Raw genomic sequence first — 17,751 nt, 5'->3', positions numbered from 1 at the left:
TCGGAACAAGATCCAATCCGGCCGGAAGCTGTCCCAACACCGAGAAATGGACAGAATTTAAGTCCAGGATAAAGGATGTCTGGTTTGAAATCGGGCGACGGAGATCCCTAGGTTTTTATGAATCTAACGTCTCCAGAGCACCCGTATCCCCTATTTATTATTCATTACAAAAATAAATAAATAAATAAATAACTCTATCGTAAAATATGGCTACAAAGCTACGAAACCACCGGGGTTGTGAAAAAAAAAAGGGGCAGGCTGGTGCTGGTGCTGGTTGAACCGGCGCTCTGCTGACGACTTTTGTATTTGGGATGTTTCGATAAATTACAGGGATGTTTCCAAGTGCAAAATGAGAAAAATGTTTCTTGCTGTCTCGGTGAGTCCAGATGAAGAGAACGCCCCGTGAACGGTTCGAATTTTGCGTTTCTGTTTTTCGCCGCTCTGCCAGCCGTTACGCGCACTGCGAATCCGGCGAGACGATTTGAGTGCGAACTACGCGCTGGGTACAGGGTACCTGTCTTGACGGCCTCATTTCGCCGGTGTTGGAAGTACCGGGCACGGAGTTCTACTAGTGAGTTTAAGGGGATTCCAGAAAAAGGAGAGAACACCGCACCGCCACAGACTGCCCGACGTCATTTACACGGATGAGTAAGCATGTGGCTGACAATATGGTCATGTGATACCGTCGAATGGGGCTTGGCAAGCGAGTCGTCGTTCTCCGGGCGAAGTTGAACGATAGCGAACGAGGAGATGCTGCGTGGTCGTGTCGTCTGGGCGTGTCTGAGGGGGAGAGGATGCTCTTTGGGCTGGCTGAGGGAGGGTGGCCAGTCACTCTGGTGGAGCTACTGTCCGGCAAACCATCTTCGGTCAATGCTGTGCCCCGTTTGATCCATGCCAATTTCCAATGGACACGCGGTTTCGCCCATCAAAGGTCACGCAGGGGGTGAATGGTCAACCGGATTGTGGGCGGAAAATATGTAAAATTGGAATCTAATTGAGCTCAAACATCCAGAGCACCATATACTACATGCAATGACTGAAAGATAGACATAAGATGAACACTGCCAGAACAAATAATTTTTTTTTTTTTTTTTTTTTTTTTTTTTTTTTGGTTTAAGAGGCCGAGGGTTGGGCGACTGGTACGTCGATCCCGTAGTTCTGCTTTATTCTCTCTTGTCGTCTCTCTGCGTAGCCAGGGCCATAAATTCCTGGAGAAAAAAAAAACTCGCATTAGGACTGTGTTAAAAAGGACGAACCCGCGGGTCCCCGAAAAGTGGGAGTAAATACGTACCTCTTCCCTCGCCCAGCTCGGCAATTGTCTGTTCTCCCGGGCTACGATAGTTCTTTCTCAATGACTCCCGTCTGTCATACTCGTCCACATTGGTCTCCGTCCCGTATCCTTCAAGTCTGCCTCCGGTATATTCGAATACGCCGAGAACGGTTGCGACGGTGGCACCGTAGCCAAGGACGGCGGGGAAGGTACGTGCTGCGTACACAAGATCAGAACCGACCTAGGAAAAGTTGGAAAGATTGAAGCCCACCTCTGAAGCCCATGGCTGCGCCGGCAAAGAATCCACCCAGGGTGGCGTTCCAGAAGTCTTCCTTTTCGCGCAGGTTTGCGGAAGCGGTCTTCACAAACTCATAGGCGCCGCCCATTGTCGCTGCGGTCAATGTCAACGTCAGCCCCTCTGAGACCATCTAATTGCCCCGAATTATTATTATTATCCGCTATATCAAACAATTGCGTACCAAACAGAGCGATAGTGCTGCCTGTTCTTGTAAAGACACCCCATGGCCCAAGGTTCTGTTTTGCGAGGGTGTTCTGTACGGCGGAGGTGAACAGACCCATGCTGCCGGTAATCAGCGTGGTCTTGGCTGCGGTAGAGATGGCATCCTTCGGATGGTACACATGCTGCTCTTCTGACGAGGACATGGTTGCTGTGCTGCGTTCAATTGAGCCGGTGCACGGGGGTCGAGGTGAGTTTCGCCGGCTGTTAACGATATGGAGGTTCAAAGGTTGTGGCCCGGCACCAGAGCGTCTTGGCGTGTTTGCACCAGATGCTTTCCATCAACCAGGCGACCATCATCATCATCCGTTCGTCGTGGTCAGGAACACACTAGTTACACCCCATATAAGGTTCTCCCCAGCTAGCTTCACGTATGTACAGACAGACAGACCAAAGCTTTGTAACGTTATAGCTTCTGGCTGTTCGCTTTGGTCCTGTTGGGCACATCTGAGCAGCGCCCCCTGGAAGATTCTCAATTGTCTGTCGCGCCTCGTGCTTTCCTGCCGCCAGCTACTGCCCCTCGCTGGAATCAATGAGCTTCGATGTTGCTGGGATAGAAGGCTCATCGCCCCGATAGCACAGGCGACCGCAGCTTTTCGGGAGGAGCCGAACACGCTTTTCCTCACCCTCTCTCTCTATATCTCTAGGTCTTTGCATTGGAACAACGCCAGGAAACCGCCGGGCGTCTTGCTTCGTCGTCCAAATTCCTGAACGGAAAACACCCTCCCAAATATTCGCGACGTCGTCCTGAACACTCTACCGAATGCTCAAGTTTCCGAAACCACGTATCTTTGGGCGACCAGGTAAGTAACCATCGATCCTATCAACTTCGGTGCCTACTGCTTGACGCTGACGACTCTTGTTTCGCGCACTTTTAGGGAAGACCTCCCCCCGCTTCATCCAAGATGTTCTCTGCTACGACCCGGCAACCCCCTCAGGGCAAGGATTCAATCTCCTCACAGATGTCCCGCCGGTTTGGGGGGATGCCAATGACTATCCAGAATTTGTCGCACCCAATCACTGCCCTCATCGTTACCTAACCAAGCCAAACCAGACAAAACTCCCACAGGACATCAGCACACTATGTTGCGGTAATGTCTTCAAGGTTTCTGCGGTTTGTATGTGGTGTCGCTATCATATAGAACTGGCCATCACATATACTGCCCCGAAACAAGTGAGACTAGATCACCTTCATCATCTGGTATTTGTTTCTGAAACATTAGCAAAAGACGATCCGGACTATCGATTCGACTCACGCACCCGACACAGTGAACGGTACTACTTTGTTTGTTCTATTCCGGAATGTACCGCCGAGTTCTCACTGAAATTCTTTGCCCCATATCTCACACCTCAGAGTGTCAGGCTGTTAGTAGACGAGCATCTATTGAGAGAGCGCATGGAAGAAGCTTTGAAGCTTTGCCCTGATCGCTTGGAAGGAATCAGTCATCCGCTTCCTATCACAGTCTTGGCCACTCTAAAAGCATATATCGACATTGCATTGAATGAGCCGGAAAGAAGCCGCGGAATAGATCTTGGGAATAAACGCTTCACAACATCATTTGGTGTCAGAGGGACACCTTGCAAAGACCTCTTAGAATTCATAGGATTCAAATTGAAGGTGCGCAAGGCTCTCTCTCTCTTGCAACCTTTCTTTCCCCCAGAACCCTTTTGTGACAATGGTTTTGTGAGTCCATGTTCTGACATCATATCATGCATTCTTGCGGTTATAGGAAGATAAAAACTGCTGGCTCCCACCTAACCCAGTGAAGTCTTCTCTCCTGCCATATCACCACCCCGAACGCATATTCCTTGACGACCTTTCGAATGAATTGCTTGCCTTGATGAAACAGCGCCCCGAGCATGAAAAGGAGGCGTACTTCCTGGATTTTTCGGCGGAAGCAGCTTCCACCCAGTTTAGTTACCTGCTTGGCTCAAACAATTGTACGCGAGTTTATCCCCCTCTTCTCCCTTTTCTTTTCTTTTTCTTTTTTTCCCTCTCTTTAAGCCAATGCGCTGACCAAATTCGTCAGATTCAAGGATGTATACGTTTCCTATCAATGGCTCAAGAGAATCCCAACCCCCGTAAGCCCGGCTTCCCTGCCCTGCGTCGCTATGCCTAACGGATAAGTAACTAATATCTTGAACCGGTGCTAGGTTTTACCAGGACTTGGGAGCGACAGAGGATATGTCGAGCGAACTGATCATCGAAGCTTATCGGAATCAGGTCCAGTGTGATCCGGATCGAAGCTCTTACTATTTCAAATGTCTCCGCTCCATCGGCCATTGGAGGGGGGAACTCGAGGGCAAAACCATCGCCGAATTCATCGAAGAGCAATACGCAGAGGGAAAATACGCCGACGATGACATTCCGGACGCCTATCGGTTTTTCCAGCTTGATATCAATGATAGAAGCCTCTCCGATGAGACTATAATAGGATCTTTTTTTGCACGACTAGAGGACTCTCCCAATGAGGCAGAACCGAGAAGGCAGCTTGCAAGGATTGGCGATTATCGCCGTAGTCAGGCGATAAAATCAGTTGCAGAAGAAAGTAGGGTTGCCTATCTGCCATGTTCACCCTAAACCGCTTGATAACTAATCGCCGCAACTAGGTGTATCGGACATGCAACAGGCCCTTGTGTTCCTCGGTGCCGAACAAGATACGCCTGACGACTTCATCATCTCCATGTATGCTGCAAAGGTACGGTCCCCCGCCCGTGTTGCTAGAGCTAGGATATCTAATGCACCTTGGTACCCTAGGTCGACGATATGCCTGCCACTAAAGAACTTGCTAAGCGTGCGCTGTCATTAATCGCGGAAGAAAGAAAATCTGAGCACCTTCGATACTTCCTTCGTACGGGCGATGCACAATCAGATGAAATGGATATTGGCGAAGCTTATCGACTCTTTCAGATATCTGACCGTACAGTAGATGACGATTCTATCCTTGCGGCGTTTCAAGTCTTCGCCACGGAGGATCCCGCACAGATCGAAACTTACCGAAAGGCCCTTAAGGTTATTTCAGATGAGACCCAGAGCTTATTGCTGAAGAAGGCGCTTGGTGAAGATCTCACTCCAGACAATTTCGACCTTAAAGAATGGCCAGTGGGTCTACGCAATATCGGCAACACATGTTACCTCAACAGCCTACTTCAATTCTATTTTACGGTGACGCCTTTTCGGAATATGATCTTTCACTTTGAAAAACAAAAAATGGAGCTGGACGACGAAAGCTTACGGCGCAAGAAAGTCGGATCGCGAACAGTTTCCAGATCTGAAGTCGAACGGGCCCAAAAATGTAGGGGTTGCTAAATGTCCTCCTATAACTGTTCGTTTAATGGCTAACCAGATACACAGTTATTCGCGAACTACGCTCGCTTTTTCAGAACATGGCGTCTTCCCCGACACGTTGTGTGACTCCGAGCCAGGAACTTGCGAGATTGACGCTTCTTAGCTCTTCAAACGAGGCCGCAATTCGACGTAAATCCCTAGCTGAACCAAATTTGCCAGTTTACGGTCCTTTCTTACCACCCGATGTTGACCTTAATAGTAATGCTGGTTCATCTCTGGCCACACGACCTATCAAAGGACAAGGTAGTGAAGATAGCGAGGCAACCCTTGTTCCCCCTTCTGACCCAAGTAGTGTCGAAATCGGAATCGACAATAAAGAGAATGTACAGCCTCAAGAACCCGGGGCTGTTGTTGAGTCTACAGCTGCCGCGCCCGCCAATGGCCCTGCAGCTGCGCAGGAAGGTTCGACGCGTAGACCAATGAATCCTCCTGATAGACCGCCGCCTGTTCCGCCTCGTCCAGTACCTGATAGCGTGAAGAAGGAACTAGAGATTGGCGCACAGCAGGATGTCACAGAAGTGATCAATAATGTACTGTTCCAAGCACAGTGTGCCGTTAAGCCCGAAGGCTATGATGCAGACGGCGGGCAACTCGATATTGTCACTGAGTAAGTCAGGCTTATATTATTATTTGATCTACCATTGACCACTTTTTCCCAGACTCTTCTATGGCAAAACAAAGTCATACATCACAACGTCGGACGGTGTTCGATGCAAAGAAGAGCCATGGTCAGATATTAAAGTGGACGTTGCAAGACAATCCAGTGATATATATTCAGCCCTTGATGGTGCCTTTGACATGCAACGAGTGCACATCGGTGGCGTGGAAGCGGAGCAACACGGCACCATCAGCAAGGCTCCCCCGATTCTCCAGATTCAAATCCAGCGAGTGCAATTTGACCAGGTTCAGATGCAGTCGTTCAAATCAAACAATCACCTGGAGTTGAGAGAGACGATATATCTTGATCGATATATGGACACGCCACTGGATGATAAAATCCACAGGAAGCGTCAGGAGAAATGGCGTTTAAAGGACGAGCTACAGAGATTAGAAAAACGCAGGGATGAGCTCTACAACAAGGTATACTTTGTTTTGTTTTTTTTTTTTTTTTTGAATTTTTTTACCTTTTGTTGGCCGAGTGAAGACTAAAGCGAACTCCAGGCCAACCAGCCTTTACCCGAAGTATTCGACATGCTTGGAAACAAATTACAAGTGTTTATGGACCTCCAAGAAAGCTCCAAAATTAATGATGATGGCCTTGGTGTCGAAGAATCAACAATAGCTCTTGTTTCTAGGTTCGAGGAGGCTACTGAAGATGAAATATTGTGTAAGTTTAGCTGCTTTGGCGATGCCCTTTTAAGCCGGTTGTCCAGACCTAGGCCTTTCTTTTCTTTTTTTTTTCTTTTTTTAAATACCGTGTTTGGGGGGCCATATGTTTGCTAATAGGCTTCTCAGGGATCGACAAACGGATCGCCGAGCTCGGTTGGCACCTCGAGAATACGTTTGCTGAAGACGAAAGGGTCCCGTACCGTCTGTATGCGGTATTTATTCATCGAGGCTCGGCCTCAGCTGGTCATTATTGGATTTATATTTTTGATTTCGAGAAAAAAATCTGGCGTGAATATAACGACGAGCAGGTATTGGAAATTAAGAAGCTGTCAACAATATTCGCGCCAGAGACAGGACCTCACTCGCCGTCGCCTTACTTCCTAGTATACGTCAATGATCCTCTGAAGGAAAAACTCACCAATCCAGTATGCCGGGCCGTTAGAGACCTACCTTCACCGGACTTGCCTACAAATACGGTCGATCCGCCGCCGTTCAAGACCTCAGAGGAGCAGATGGATAGGCATGCCAGGCCGCCCACTAGAGAACCTGTCAAGGGGAAGCAGCAGCCCGCCGATGGAGTGGCACAACAAGATCTCGAAATGTCCGACGCCCCACCATCATACGAAGACGTGACTTCTATGAACAATAAAGGTATGAGGAATACTCGTCCCCGGATTCAAAAGCAGAGTAGTTCTCACGAAGCGTCCCTTGAGCCTGCTGCGGGTGGATCATGGGCGAAGGAGCTTACTGACATGCCTGGCGCCGAATGGTAGGGGTAAATGTTTCGGCCCGAGAAATTTCACCGTCGCCATCTCCATCTCCGCCATCGAACCCTCTAAAACGTAAACACTGAGATTGACCCTTTTTATATTTTGCTTGTTCTTTGGACTTAATTTTTCCTCGGCTCCTCGTGCGGATTGGCGTTGTTTCGCGGCTTCACGTCACCCTTCAGTTTTAGTACTATTCCCACGTGTCAAGCTTTTTTTTTTTTAAATGGGGGCTTGCATGGGTTTATATCGAATGTTTCGATTTCAGTGGGTCCATTTTGCGGGCGCATAAACGGTCGGGTTTTATAGAAGGATTGATTAGCTGGTTGGGACCGGGACACATACTTGCAAACAGCGCCGGGGTGGAAAATCGGATTTGGCGGACCATGGGGTCTTCTTGTGGGTTTATTCCTCCGTACCATTAACATTCGTAAGCTTCTTTTTTATATTGTTATAGATTCTCAAGATTATGCGTTGTTGCGGCGTAGCATAGCGAAAGGTATCATGGACATAGAAAGGTTTCCTCAGGCGTCGAGGTGCGATTTGGTTCTTCTTAATTGCTGGCGTTGAAAGCAGCATAGAGATTCCCGTTGGTTTCAACTCTGGGTGGCTTTGCCGAGCAGAGCACGATGCTGCGCATTCTCCTCTCTACCTTTTAGCATCACGTCCAGACCTAAGGAGTTGCTCGAGGTCATATCAGCCGAGACAGTGCGGAATTATAGATCCGGGGAAATAGTTTCGCCAGTTTCCGGAAAGCTAGAATGCTTGGCAGGGCGGCTTTTTTTTGCGGCGGACGGAAAATCGGCGAGAAATCCCGTCACTCAACGGGAGCGAAGGGCTCAGAACTCGAGGATTCCCACCTTCATTGTCGACACCGATATCGTGTGTTCACATATACAGTATGAACCTGACTTGCCGCTACACGTTAAGCAATAGTCCAGAGCAATAATAGCGAGATGACGAAGATCGGGCACAACCACCAAAACCGCCCCGAAAGGTCGATCGCGGCCGGTTTGCCGGACCGCCCGAATTTGCCCGAGCCGAGCAGGGGAAAACCAGAAAACGCGGCAAGCCACGGAAGAGGTTTGGCTGGCGATCTGGACACCGAAACCGTCCGGGCGCCCACCTCCGATGCCAAGGATTCCTGGAATGCCACTGACAGCCCACCGGGAGGAAGCGCGGGTAGCGCCGGTGTTTTGGGAATGGGACAGACCGTCGTGGGAATTTGGGGATAGGGGTTCTGTTTGGTTAAGGCTGTCAGGCGTGGTTTGAACTCGTATTCAGGCTTATTAGCGGGCGACCTTTAAGTAGCTATAGGGCGTGTCTCTCTGAACGAGCATGAAGCTGCGATGACTGCTTAGAGAGGGGGGTGGCATCCGGGTCCTCAAGAATGCCGGGAAAAGCACTTTGCCGTCGATCTCTAGCACGCTAACAGGCGACGCATGGGAGATTTCCGCCTCCCCGCCTCCGTGGCAGTCGGCATTTTCTCCGCTCTACTATTGCTGTCGCCCCCTCCCCCCCCCTTTTGCTCCTCGCGCAGGCTTGTTGATGTCGTATTTATCATGGGCTGCTTGTGATGTCGGCTAAAGACGTTCTCTGCATCCTCGTCTGTTCTGTTGTGGTTATCCTGTAAGCAGTTCGGCTCTGTCATAGTTGTATATACTTTTACTTCACTGCCACAGCGTTGATCGAAAGAAAGCTCCATTGAATTTATCCGTGGGCCCCTTCGCTAGCGCCTCCATCAGGTCCCCCAAAGCTTTGATTTTTACCTCGACTCTTTTCCGCCTTGCCGCCCGGTAGGTGGATTAAGCAGGAATTCTTGGGATCGGGTAATGAGATCGAGATTTTGACTTGCATCCTTGTTTGTCGAATCCGTCCTTCCTTTCTCTTTCTGACGCTCTCCTCTCTGTCTCTCTCTCTCTCTCCGCGCTGCTAGACCTTTTCTTTCTTTCTTTCAATTTTCTTGTCAGCGTTGTGTGTCTTGCCAAACGCATTCATCAAACAGAAAAGAAAATTTGATTTTTCCGAGAATAAGTGAAAAGAAGAGGAGGGTTCCGCTTTGCTTTTGTGTGCACACAGACATATACACATAATCCCACCATGCAGTTACGAAAGTCCATCACCTGCTTGCGCCTTGCAAGGCAGTTCTCTGCAAACCCCACTAGAGTATGATATACTCCCCTCCCCCCGTTTCTGCTTTGTGGTGAAAGACGAGGCTGGGCTGACCGACGCCTTGGTCCTTTTTTTTCCTGTAGCATCAAAAATTCCTTGTCCGCGCATTCTCCAGCACCTTTGCCCGAAATGAGATCAACAAGGTTGTGTCGTCGGCCGAGGAGGCCATCAAGGATATGAAATCCAACTCCACACTCTTGGCTGGTGGTTTCGGTCTTTGTGGCGTGCCAGACAGCTTGATCAATGCCGTTCACAAGAATCCCGAGATCACAGGCCTCACGGCTGTCAGTAACAATGCTGGTGTCGACGGTGCCGGTCTTGGTCTTCTCTTGGCCAGCGGACAGATCAAGAAGATGATTGCTAGTTATGTTGGCGAGAACAAGACCTTTGAACGCATGTATCTCTCTGGACAGATCGATCTGGAATTGACTCCCCAGGGTACCTTGGCCGAACGATGCCGTGCAGGTGGTGCTGGTATCCCAGCCTTCTACACCCCAGCTGCCTTTGGAACTGTTGTCCAGACCGGTGAGCTTCCTCTCAGAAACAACCCTGACGGCACAGTTGCTCTGTACGGCCAACCCAGAGACGTCAAGGTGTTTGACGGCAAGAGCTACGTCATGGAGGAGTCGATCAAGGGTGACTATGCCTTTGTTAAGGCCTGGAAGGCCGACAAGCTCGGTAACTGTCAGTTCCGCTATGCTGCCCAGAACTTCAACGGCGCGATGGGTCGTAATGCCAAGATGACCATTGTCGAGGCCGAAAACATCGTTGAGGTCGGCGAGATCGAGCCCGCTTCGGTTCACCTTCCCGGAATCTACGTCAAGCGTGTCGTCCAGAGCACCACCGAGAAGAAGATCGAGAAATACACATTCGCTAAGGAGGGTAACGAGGCTGATATGTCTGCTCTCGGCAAGGGCGATACCGCCAGCAAGAGAGAACGCATCGTCCGCCGTGCCGCCAAGGAGTTCAAGAACGGAATGTATGCCAACTTGGGCATTGGCATGCCGATGTTGGCTCCCAACTTCGTTGACCCATCCGTCGAGGTTCAGCTGCAGTCGGAGAACGGTATCCTCGGTCTTGGACCCTACCCTAAGAAGGGCCAGGAGGACGCCGATTTGATCAATGCCGGCAAGGAAACCGTCACATTGCTCCCCGGTGCATCCTGCTTCGGCAGTGATGAGTCCTTTGGCATGATCCGATCTGGACGCATTGAGTTGACTATGTTGGGTGCTATGCAAGTTAGCGCAAAGGGTGACCTCGCCAACTGTAAGATTTCTCTACACCTGTGTTGGATTTGAGGGTGGTCAGCTAACATAGTTTTCCATAGGGATGTTGCCCGGCAAGATCAAGGGCTTCGGCGGCGCCATGGATCTCGTCTCTAACCCCTCCAAGACCAGAGTCGTGGTCACCATGGAGCACACCGATAAGAAGGGAAACCCCAAGATTCTCAAGCAGTGCGAGTTCCCTCTTACTGGTCGTGCTTGTGTTAGCAGAATCATCACCGACCTTTGCGTCTTCGATGTCGATTTCACCAATGGCTTGACTTTGATCGAGCTTGCCGACGGTGTCACTGTCGATGAAGTCCGCGCCAAGACGGAGGCACCCTTCAAGGTTGCGGATGATGTGAAGCCCATGCTCTGAGCGAGCAAAAACGAAAAACCTACCCACGTGGGTTACCTTGGAAATCTTTTGATGATATACTCTTAAGGCGATTGTTTGATACTGTCAAGATTGTTATGTATATACGCGATATGTCTGCCGGATTTTGGGCTGCTGCTTTTTCTGAGGTAATATAGCATTATGTGTGTTACAGGATATTAAATACCACTTTGGCTTGTCTGTTCAATCCGGCTTCTCTGTCCAGGGTTCTAATCGAAAATCACTTTTTCATTTCCACTGTTGGCGTCAAAACAAAGCCAAAAATTTACGCCCGTAAGGTATCTCTTATAAAAGTACACTTCGTCCCAAACCTCCTCGATCACGAAACGGAAGTAATATACATGTAGCCCGCCAATCCATCTTATTCACGCATCATCTCCGAAAACTTAAACCCGCATCGCGTGCTCCTATATTTATAGGATAGGATCCTGCATCAATTATCATTAATCCAACCCACGTATAGCTTTCCTATCATTTAAACCTCAAAATTCCACCAAACTTCTTTCCTAATCTCCCCAGCCAATTCCGCTGGGGTGCTTCTTCAAACTCCTTCAGCAATTTATCAAAATAGTCCGACTGACTGGCCGGATACCGGAGCGAGTTTGGCAGCGGATATTTCTTCTGGTATCTGTTCTCCAGCAGGGAATACAGCGCGTTAACATTCTGTGATGAGAGGAGCGGTTCCTCGCTCGACTGTGTAGAAGAAGTGGCGGTGGAAGGCTGGGAAGGAGGAGAGGATTTGCGGAAGAGTTGCGACCAGCGCGACGTAGATTGGGTCTCCGGGGCGGGTGGTGTTAGGCGGGATTGGAGGTATGTTTGGACGGAGACGGAAGAAGGACGAATTGCGTCAGTGGGCCAGCGGGTGAGAAGGCGCTGGATGTGTTTGGTTATTTGGGTGCGGGAGAGCTAGATAAGTATTATCAGTTGGGATATGGAACCGGGGGGTGTGTTTTATTTTTTTTTTTGCAATCTCGGTCTGCCTTACGTTATGCATGGTGTGTGGGGGAGAGAAATTATTTCCTTTAGATCAGTAGGAATAAAATTGGATTGGGTGATTCGAATACCATCAGAGGGAAGAAGAGTGAGCTCACTCCCCGAGCCTGGATGTGGTGCTTCGCTTTGCCGTCTTGCGAACTTGAACCTGCGCCGGAATCGCCTTTTGGAAGCTTTTCATCCTAAAGATCGTCTATATCAGAGCGCGCTAGCACCGACCCGGCCTAGCTGTGGCTCCCTATCATCACGTGCCGCGCCTATGGATCAGACGTCAGCCATCGATCATGACCGCCACAACCGCCGTTGGTTCTCGCTGGCCTCACGACGACGACGCCCGCTCCTCCACGCTGAGAGCTTCTGTTCTTTGTTTATACCTAGATTCTATTTTCAAGTCTTTCGCTGTCCCACTTGTTTCCTAGATTTTATCTCTGTCCGTGTCGCCGGCCATGAGCTCTCATCGGTATCAGCCGGTAAGTCATGCTCAGTGCCTGGGATCCATGTGTCCCCTTTCGCTTTGTCGATATCAACACGCTTGTTACGCAACCAGATGCTGACCCGTTTATTTTAGGTCGACACCCGTGCTGATGACGATGATGACCACTCTGTAGCTCCCGGCACCTCCGTAGCGTATCCTGTCCCTGCCTCTCCACCCCCTTCTTTCCATTCCAGAGCCTCGTCTCCTTCCTCCCGGCCCCTTTTTGCTCAGGATCCCCTACATACGGAAGCCGACCAAACGCTTGCGGACACATTTGGCGATGAACAGAACGATTCCGATGTGGAAGATGAGATAGATGACAGGCAACGACTGATGAGGGGTAACCCTACTCCGCCAGAAGAGAATACACAAATACCGGGCAGTTCCAGAGAGACGCAGCGGCCATCCAGACCGAGAAGCTCCACAGTGCTACCTACATTTGGCACCAGCGGCTCTTCCGGTGCCCCAAGAGTGATACGTTCCGCCGCGAACGATGGTGTTTTCGCGAATCTGGCCGCGAAGCCGGAACGTGGGGAGAAGGAGGATGACCTACCACCGGTATGCATATTATCCCTGCAGATTAGGGATATAAAGGCGCGTTGCTGATGTATACACAGAGCTACGAACAAGCCGCCGCCGACGCTACACCCCCATACTGGGAGACAACGATCGTTGCCCCCGGTATGTCATCGGATGAAGTATACGTCGATGGTCTGCCCGTTGGCTCATTTTTCTCCTTCGTCTGGAATGGCATGATTTCAACTTCTTTCCAGCTTGTCGGCTTCCTTCTCACTTATCTCCTTCATACTACGCATGCTGCCAAAAACGGAAGCCGAGCTGGTCTTGGCCTTACCCTGGTGCAGTATGGATTATATATGAAGCCTGGTGGTGGTTCAGAACCAGTATCATCGCCCGGCGATCCTCAATATGTTCCGCCAAATCCCAACGGTCACGATTTCTCTCCAGGATCAATTTCTGATGGAGACGCCTTTGACTCGGGCGATTCTTCCAGTGGCGGAATCTCCGGCATTACCACAAGCGAGTGGATTTCCTACATTCTTATGATTGTTGGGTGGTTTATTTTGATTCGGGCAATTAGCGATTATCTCCGTGCACGGCGGCACGAGCAGTTGGTTCTACAGAGTCCCGAAAGAGGCTTGCCTGTCCCAATTATTGCCGAAGGGGAACGACCAGAAAATGCGGTATAAATACGCCTTCTGGTCGATTTCGGACCCCAGGTTTTTGGCTACGGGAGCCCCCTTTTTTTTTTCTCTTTCTAATAAAAAAAACGTACATGAGAAGGCATGTAACTGCGTGTACTCTATCCTTTTGTGAGGCCTCCTTTTTTTTTTTTTTTTTTTTTTTTTTCTTGGCGTTAATGAGCTTATCCTGGGGCGACCGATCGATTGGGGAGACAGCGTCGATGCCACGGAGCACAGTGTTCGAGAACCGTCCAAGAACCCGAAATCACCGTTGTAAACGATTTTTTTCCTTTTCTCGACTTCCCGTTCACCTCTCCTTTTCCTCCTTTACCTACGGCGAAGTATATTTTCCCCTCCACGATATTTGACTTTTCCTAAGATACCAGGTATAATTACAACAATCAAGCATATTTTCCTTAACTTGCATCCGATCACGTTTCTCCCAAATGGCCCTCCAAGGTGTAGCTAAATTATCATCTTGTTAATCTGCAGTAATAATATCATCCTGTGCCTCTCGTTTTCAAAAGTGCGCCGTCTCGCCAGATGGGGCTGTCGTATAACTGTGGCGCAGCAGGCGGGCTGCTCTGTAACGCCAGGTCCATCGGTGTCAGCTTTGTTTGAACATCGCGATCCGTCTATTGGCTGTCCGCTCGCTCCCTCTCGCTCCAGATAAAGCCTCTGACGCAGACTTGACATGTCTGTGGCTCAAATATTTCCGCGTCGTCCAGTGACGCTCGTTGCTTTCTGTCTCATCCTGCGGGGCCCGGCATCGGTACAGTGGGAGCCTGCATGCGATGGAGCTTGATTGACCCTGAACCACGGCCTAGTTTCCTCCCACGCAGACTCTGAATTTGGAATTCTTCGCTCGGGACTCCGTCGTTAACTATTTTGCCTTGCTGCGAAAGACGTGAGGAAGTTTGCAGGAAACCCGCTTCTAAAACCCCAGGTTCCTTCCGACAAGCTCCTGTGTGCCACCTGTTCCTTCGTTCGCTGCCCAATCCCGCAGAAGCAAAGCAGGCTTGGTTTTTGATGCATATTAGTATACTATTCTCTCGATAAGCTCTCTGGTCCATTCAAACCGAATATTTACTCGTATCCTTCCCCTCTCGAACCCAAATATACCTTTAACCATCGATTGCTCATACTTCATTCATACATAACCGCATGGATGGCGCGTACAAGCCAGGATCAACCTCTGCCATCTCCTTCAGGGCCCATTGAGGCCCGATCTCTCCTTGGATTTACAAATCTCGCCTCAAATCCGCCAAATTACCCGCGTAATCCGACGCAGCAAGTCCTTGAACCGCTAGTTCTGTATATCGTTAGAGTTCCGGGAAGCAAAGGTACTAATCCTCCACGGGGATGGCAGCTGTTTTACGTGCATACATGATTCCATGCGGATTATGGCGGAGATATGTGTATATAACTAACCGACGTGCTGGGTTGATGTGCCCAAGCCTGTGAAGCACAGATGTTTTCTTGTCACCCCTCAAACCGCCCACGAAGTCGAGCTTTTCTCCCGAATCGATAAACGCATCGTTATACTTTTGTCACGTCGCTGGGCCAGGCGATGAAGCAGTTCTAGAAAATATTGAGAATGAAAGAAAGGTAGAGGAGGAGAAAAGACAATGGCAGCACCAGCAGCAGGAGCAACTGGCGCTCCATAGTGGTGACAATGGCAATGGCAACGGCAATGGGAAGGGCAAAACTGACATGTTTGCTTTGTTGAACCGTGTCCGGAGGAAGCCTGTACCCACCACGACAGCCTTGCATATTGATACGATGACTCCCAGCTCAAATCCTGCTTTGGCAAATGTTGACGGAACGCGCTCAGGAGACAAGGAGAGCATAGGTGTAGAACGCCGGCTTGTCGCAAATACAGAGCATCTGAGAGGCGGGGTGCAGAGTGCAGGACACTTGGAGGCGCCACGGCCTTGGGAAACTCCAGGTATTTCGAGGCATCCAGTGTCGTCGCTATCACTGTCACAAGAGCAGCATTCCGTTCACCCAGAATCCGGAACAGAAGATACGCATGCGAAGCGATGGAGTACACACTCTCTTTCTCCCGCCCCTATGAAAGAAACGTTCCATCGCCTGCGGAGTAGCTTTGACTCGTCCCCGGGACGAGCGAGCTGGGATTGTGAACGTCCTACTATCCATCCAAAATCTCCGGGCAAATCTCGACTAGGAGGACGGCTGCACTTGCCGGGCGAATCGACAGGACACCCGCTGTCTCTAAGGCCCAAACGCAGCTACGAAGTGCATCAAGAAACCCGTATATCTCCACCTTTCCACATCACACTGATACGGCGAGATCCAACTTACGGGAATCAATGGAATGTTGGGACTATTACGAATTGTATAGCTCCTTCAAAAGCTGCACCGGACGGATCCGTCGCAATTGAGATCACTACACCTGGATATAAAAAGTTCGCGAACAACAAGCCCATCTCCTTCGAGAGTCTCGGAATCAACCTCCCATCCTCAATGCGCCATCTAGTATCGGCCTCGTCAGATTCTTCAGCAGATCAGACCAGGACCGACCCCGATGTCCCAACTGGACCCTTGAAATTTACACGCAAACTCACTCCCGTACACCATCACCCCCCAAGCGAAGCTCTCGACATCAGTCCGCCACGCCGAAAGACACATCCCTTCAGGCCCATAGAAAATTATGCATTCACATCACCTTGGAATGGAACCTGCACCTTTGGTCCTGGGGCCTATAGCCGCACGCTACGATGCAGACATGTCATCCCAGGTCCAAATAGCTCTACGTCACAGTCATCCTCATCGTCCGCTGTAACGGTCGCGGAAATCCGCTTCAACCTTCCCACATTCCCATCTACATATCCTCGTCCTAGCTCCTCGCCTCGTGCAGACAGTTCTAACGACTTATCTTCTCCCTTTGATGAAGACAGGTTAGATTTGAGTTTGGCGAGGGAGCGAGCGGGCGGTGGAATGAGGGGGAACAGTGCTAAGCTGGGTAAGTTGATTATCCAGGACGAAGGCTTGAAGATGGTTGATCTGCTGGTGGCAGCCAGCATGGGGGTCTTTTGGGGCGTGTATGAACATGCTTCTTCTATATGATGGCACCTAGAATGGTCTTGGCCCATATTGATTATGGAAATATTAACAGTCGAACTTACATTGGGTTTGTTGGATGGCAGCCATATATTGACTCAGGGAAGTTTCTTGGGATAAACTGTGAGATTGTCTTTCCGGGTCCTTAATTACTGGCAGAAATGCCCTTCACTTTCTGTAAACTGGTCATTTAGCAGGTTTGAAGTTTACTTGCCCCTGATTTTTCCATGATCTTAGAAGTCAAGCGTGCAATTAAAAGCTGTAGCAGGCTCAATGGCTTTACACGCAGGTTTTGTCTTTCTGCTCGCATATGCGTAGATTTGAATCCTGATACGAAGTATTGTGATATTAGCAAATATTGATGCAGTGAATTCAACTAAAATTTACTCTGTAGTGATGATGTGCAGCGGCAGCGCTTTTTATCTCCTTTATATTATATCCATTAGCGAATCTACACCCTGTTTTAAATATTGAAAGAAACACAACTCAACTCTGATGAACATATATATGCTTCTTTTAGTCTCCAACAATATGGTAAATAGTCATCTTGTCGAGACACTAGTCTCTATGTAGTTAGTCTCCAGCTTAGCAGCTTGGATCTTCTTTGATCTGATGCAGAGTTTTCATCTTGCTTCTCATCCTACAATCCTTTGGATGAGACTAGCAAGAGCACACACATCTATCAAGTTCACATTCCATAGTTTCTATAGCTTCCACTTATGATTAGTAGTCTTATAGACTCTTCAAGAGATTCTAAGCCCTTCTTTAGAAATCTTTGAAGTCTTTGCAGTTGCTAAAAACAGAAAAAACTCTTGACAGAATAATGAATATTAATTTAGGGAGCTCTTCAGCTTCAAATCTTAATTCAATCTCGACAAATATAAGTTCGGCGGCGTGAGTACAACAAGGGGCTCTGCTTGCCAAGGTAACATAT

At 49.4% G+C, this 17,751-nt stretch overlaps 7 protein-coding genes across 7 annotated transcripts; 5 read left to right on the top strand and 2 right to left on the bottom strand.

Annotated features, from left to right (window-relative positions):
• Positions 1 to 974: 974 nt before the first annotated feature.
• CIMG_01782 (NADH-ubiquinone oxidoreductase 213 kDa subunit) lies at positions 975 to 1,941 on the bottom strand. The gene is made up of 4 exons (XM_001248010.2): positions 1,750 to 1,941; positions 1,542 to 1,661; positions 1,292 to 1,486; positions 975 to 1,208 (listed from the first exon to the last, which is right to left on the bottom strand). The coding sequence occupies exons 1-4, from the start codon at positions 1,931 to 1,933 to the stop codon at positions 1,114 to 1,116; spliced, it is 594 nt and encodes a 197-aa protein (XP_001248011.1). The 5' UTR covers positions 1,934 to 1,941; the 3' UTR covers positions 975 to 1,113.
• A 609-nt stretch (positions 1,942 to 2,550) lies between these two features.
• On the top strand, positions 2,551 to 7,238 carry CIMG_01783 (ubiquitin C-terminal hydrolase; the record flags this gene model as incomplete). Its single annotated transcript, XM_001248011.2, has 11 exons — positions 2,551 to 2,590; positions 2,666 to 3,405; positions 3,518 to 3,728; positions 3,818 to 3,869; positions 3,942 to 4,336; positions 4,398 to 4,486; positions 4,546 to 5,083; positions 5,143 to 5,743; positions 5,796 to 6,216; positions 6,298 to 6,463; positions 6,592 to 7,238. 11 exons carry the CDS (start codon positions 2,551 to 2,553, stop codon positions 7,236 to 7,238), a joined length of 3,900 nt encoding a protein of 1,299 aa, XP_001248012.2.
• Positions 7,239 to 7,736: 498 nt separating this feature from the next.
• On the top strand, positions 7,737 to 8,467 carry CIMG_12756 (uncharacterized protein; the record flags this gene model as incomplete). The annotated part of the gene is made up of 3 exons (XM_004445698.1): positions 7,737 to 7,768; positions 7,892 to 8,131; positions 8,185 to 8,467. 3 exons carry the CDS (start codon positions 7,737 to 7,739, stop codon positions 8,465 to 8,467), a joined length of 555 nt encoding a protein of 184 aa, XP_004445755.1.
• Positions 8,468 to 9,141: 674 nt separating this feature from the next.
• On the top strand, positions 9,142 to 11,299 carry CIMG_01784 (3-oxoacid CoA-transferase, B subunit). The gene is made up of 3 exons (XM_001248012.2): positions 9,142 to 9,398; positions 9,488 to 10,670; positions 10,732 to 11,299. The coding sequence occupies exons 1-3, from the start codon at positions 9,333 to 9,335 to the stop codon at positions 11,043 to 11,045; spliced, it is 1,563 nt and encodes a 520-aa protein (XP_001248013.1). The 5' UTR covers positions 9,142 to 9,332; the 3' UTR covers positions 11,046 to 11,299.
• Positions 11,273 to 12,173, bottom strand: CIMG_01785 (uncharacterized protein). Its single transcript, XM_001248013.2, has 2 exons — positions 12,049 to 12,173; positions 11,273 to 11,969 (listed from the first exon to the last, which is right to left on the bottom strand). Exons 1-2 carry the CDS (start codon positions 12,055 to 12,057, stop codon positions 11,535 to 11,537), a joined length of 444 nt encoding a protein of 147 aa, XP_001248014.1. The 5' UTR covers positions 12,058 to 12,173; the 3' UTR covers positions 11,273 to 11,534.
• A 329-nt stretch (positions 12,174 to 12,502) lies between these two features.
• Positions 12,503 to 13,739, top strand: CIMG_01786 (metal homeostatis protein bsd2; the record flags this gene model as incomplete). The annotated part of the gene is made up of 3 exons (XM_001248014.1): positions 12,503 to 12,526; positions 12,625 to 13,089; positions 13,149 to 13,739. The coding sequence occupies 3 exons, from the start codon at positions 12,503 to 12,505 to the stop codon at positions 13,737 to 13,739; spliced, it is 1,080 nt and encodes a 359-aa protein (XP_001248015.1).
• Positions 13,740 to 14,607: 868 nt separating this feature from the next.
• Positions 14,608 to 16,917, top strand: CIMG_01787 (uncharacterized protein). The gene is made up of 2 exons (XM_001248015.2): positions 14,608 to 15,076; positions 15,205 to 16,917. The coding sequence occupies exons 1-2, from the start codon at positions 14,902 to 14,904 to the stop codon at positions 16,821 to 16,823; spliced, it is 1,794 nt and encodes a 597-aa protein (XP_001248016.2). The 5' UTR covers positions 14,608 to 14,901; the 3' UTR covers positions 16,824 to 16,917.
• The last annotated feature ends 834 nt before the right edge of the window (positions 16,918 to 17,751 follow it).

The sequence above is a fragment of the Coccidioides immitis genome (genome assembly GCF_000149335.2).
Source record: "Coccidioides immitis RS genomic scaffold supercont3.1, whole genome shotgun sequence".
Taxonomy (NCBI): Eukaryota; Fungi; Ascomycota; class Eurotiomycetes; order Onygenales; family Onygenaceae; genus Coccidioides; species Coccidioides immitis.
Note: the sequence above shows the minus strand (reverse complement) of the source record. Positions and strands in the feature narration are given on the sequence as shown.

What these genes read in the sequence shown, in the direction of transcription:
- CIMG_01784 (XM_001248012.2), top strand. Translation starts at nt 9,333, where the DNA reads ATGCAGTTACGAAAGTCCATCACCTGCTTGCGCCTTGCAAGGCAGTTC. An exon ending in TCTCTGCAAACCCCACTAGA is followed by an intron (nt 9,399 to 9,487) that starts GTATGATATACT and finishes TTTTTCCTGTAG; the next exon opens with CATCAAAAATTCCTTGTCCG. An exon ending in AAAGGGTGACCTCGCCAACT is followed by an intron (nt 10,671 to 10,731) that starts GTAAGATTTCTC and finishes AGTTTTCCATAG; the next exon opens with GGATGTTGCCCGGCAAGATC.
- CIMG_01782 (XM_001248010.2), bottom strand. Translation starts at nt 1,933, where the DNA reads ATGTCCTCGTCAGAAGAGCAGCATGTGTACCATCCGAAGGATGCCATC. An exon ending in CGCAGCCATGGGCTTCAGAG is followed by an intron (nt 1,487 to 1,541) that starts GTGGGCTTCAAT and finishes TTGTGTACGCAG; the next exon opens with CACGTACCTTCCCCGCCGTC. An exon ending in CGAGCTGGGCGAGGGAAGAG is followed by an intron (nt 1,209 to 1,291) that starts GTACGTATTTAC and finishes TTTTTTCTCCAG; the next exon opens with GAATTTATGGCCCTGGCTAC.
- CIMG_01787 (XM_001248015.2), top strand. Translation starts at nt 14,902, where the DNA reads ATGGCGCGTACAAGCCAGGATCAACCTCTGCCATCTCCTTCAGGGCCC. An exon ending in TAGAGTTCCGGGAAGCAAAG is followed by an intron (nt 15,077 to 15,204) that starts GTACTAATCCTC and finishes TGTGAAGCACAG; the next exon opens with ATGTTTTCTTGTCACCCCTC.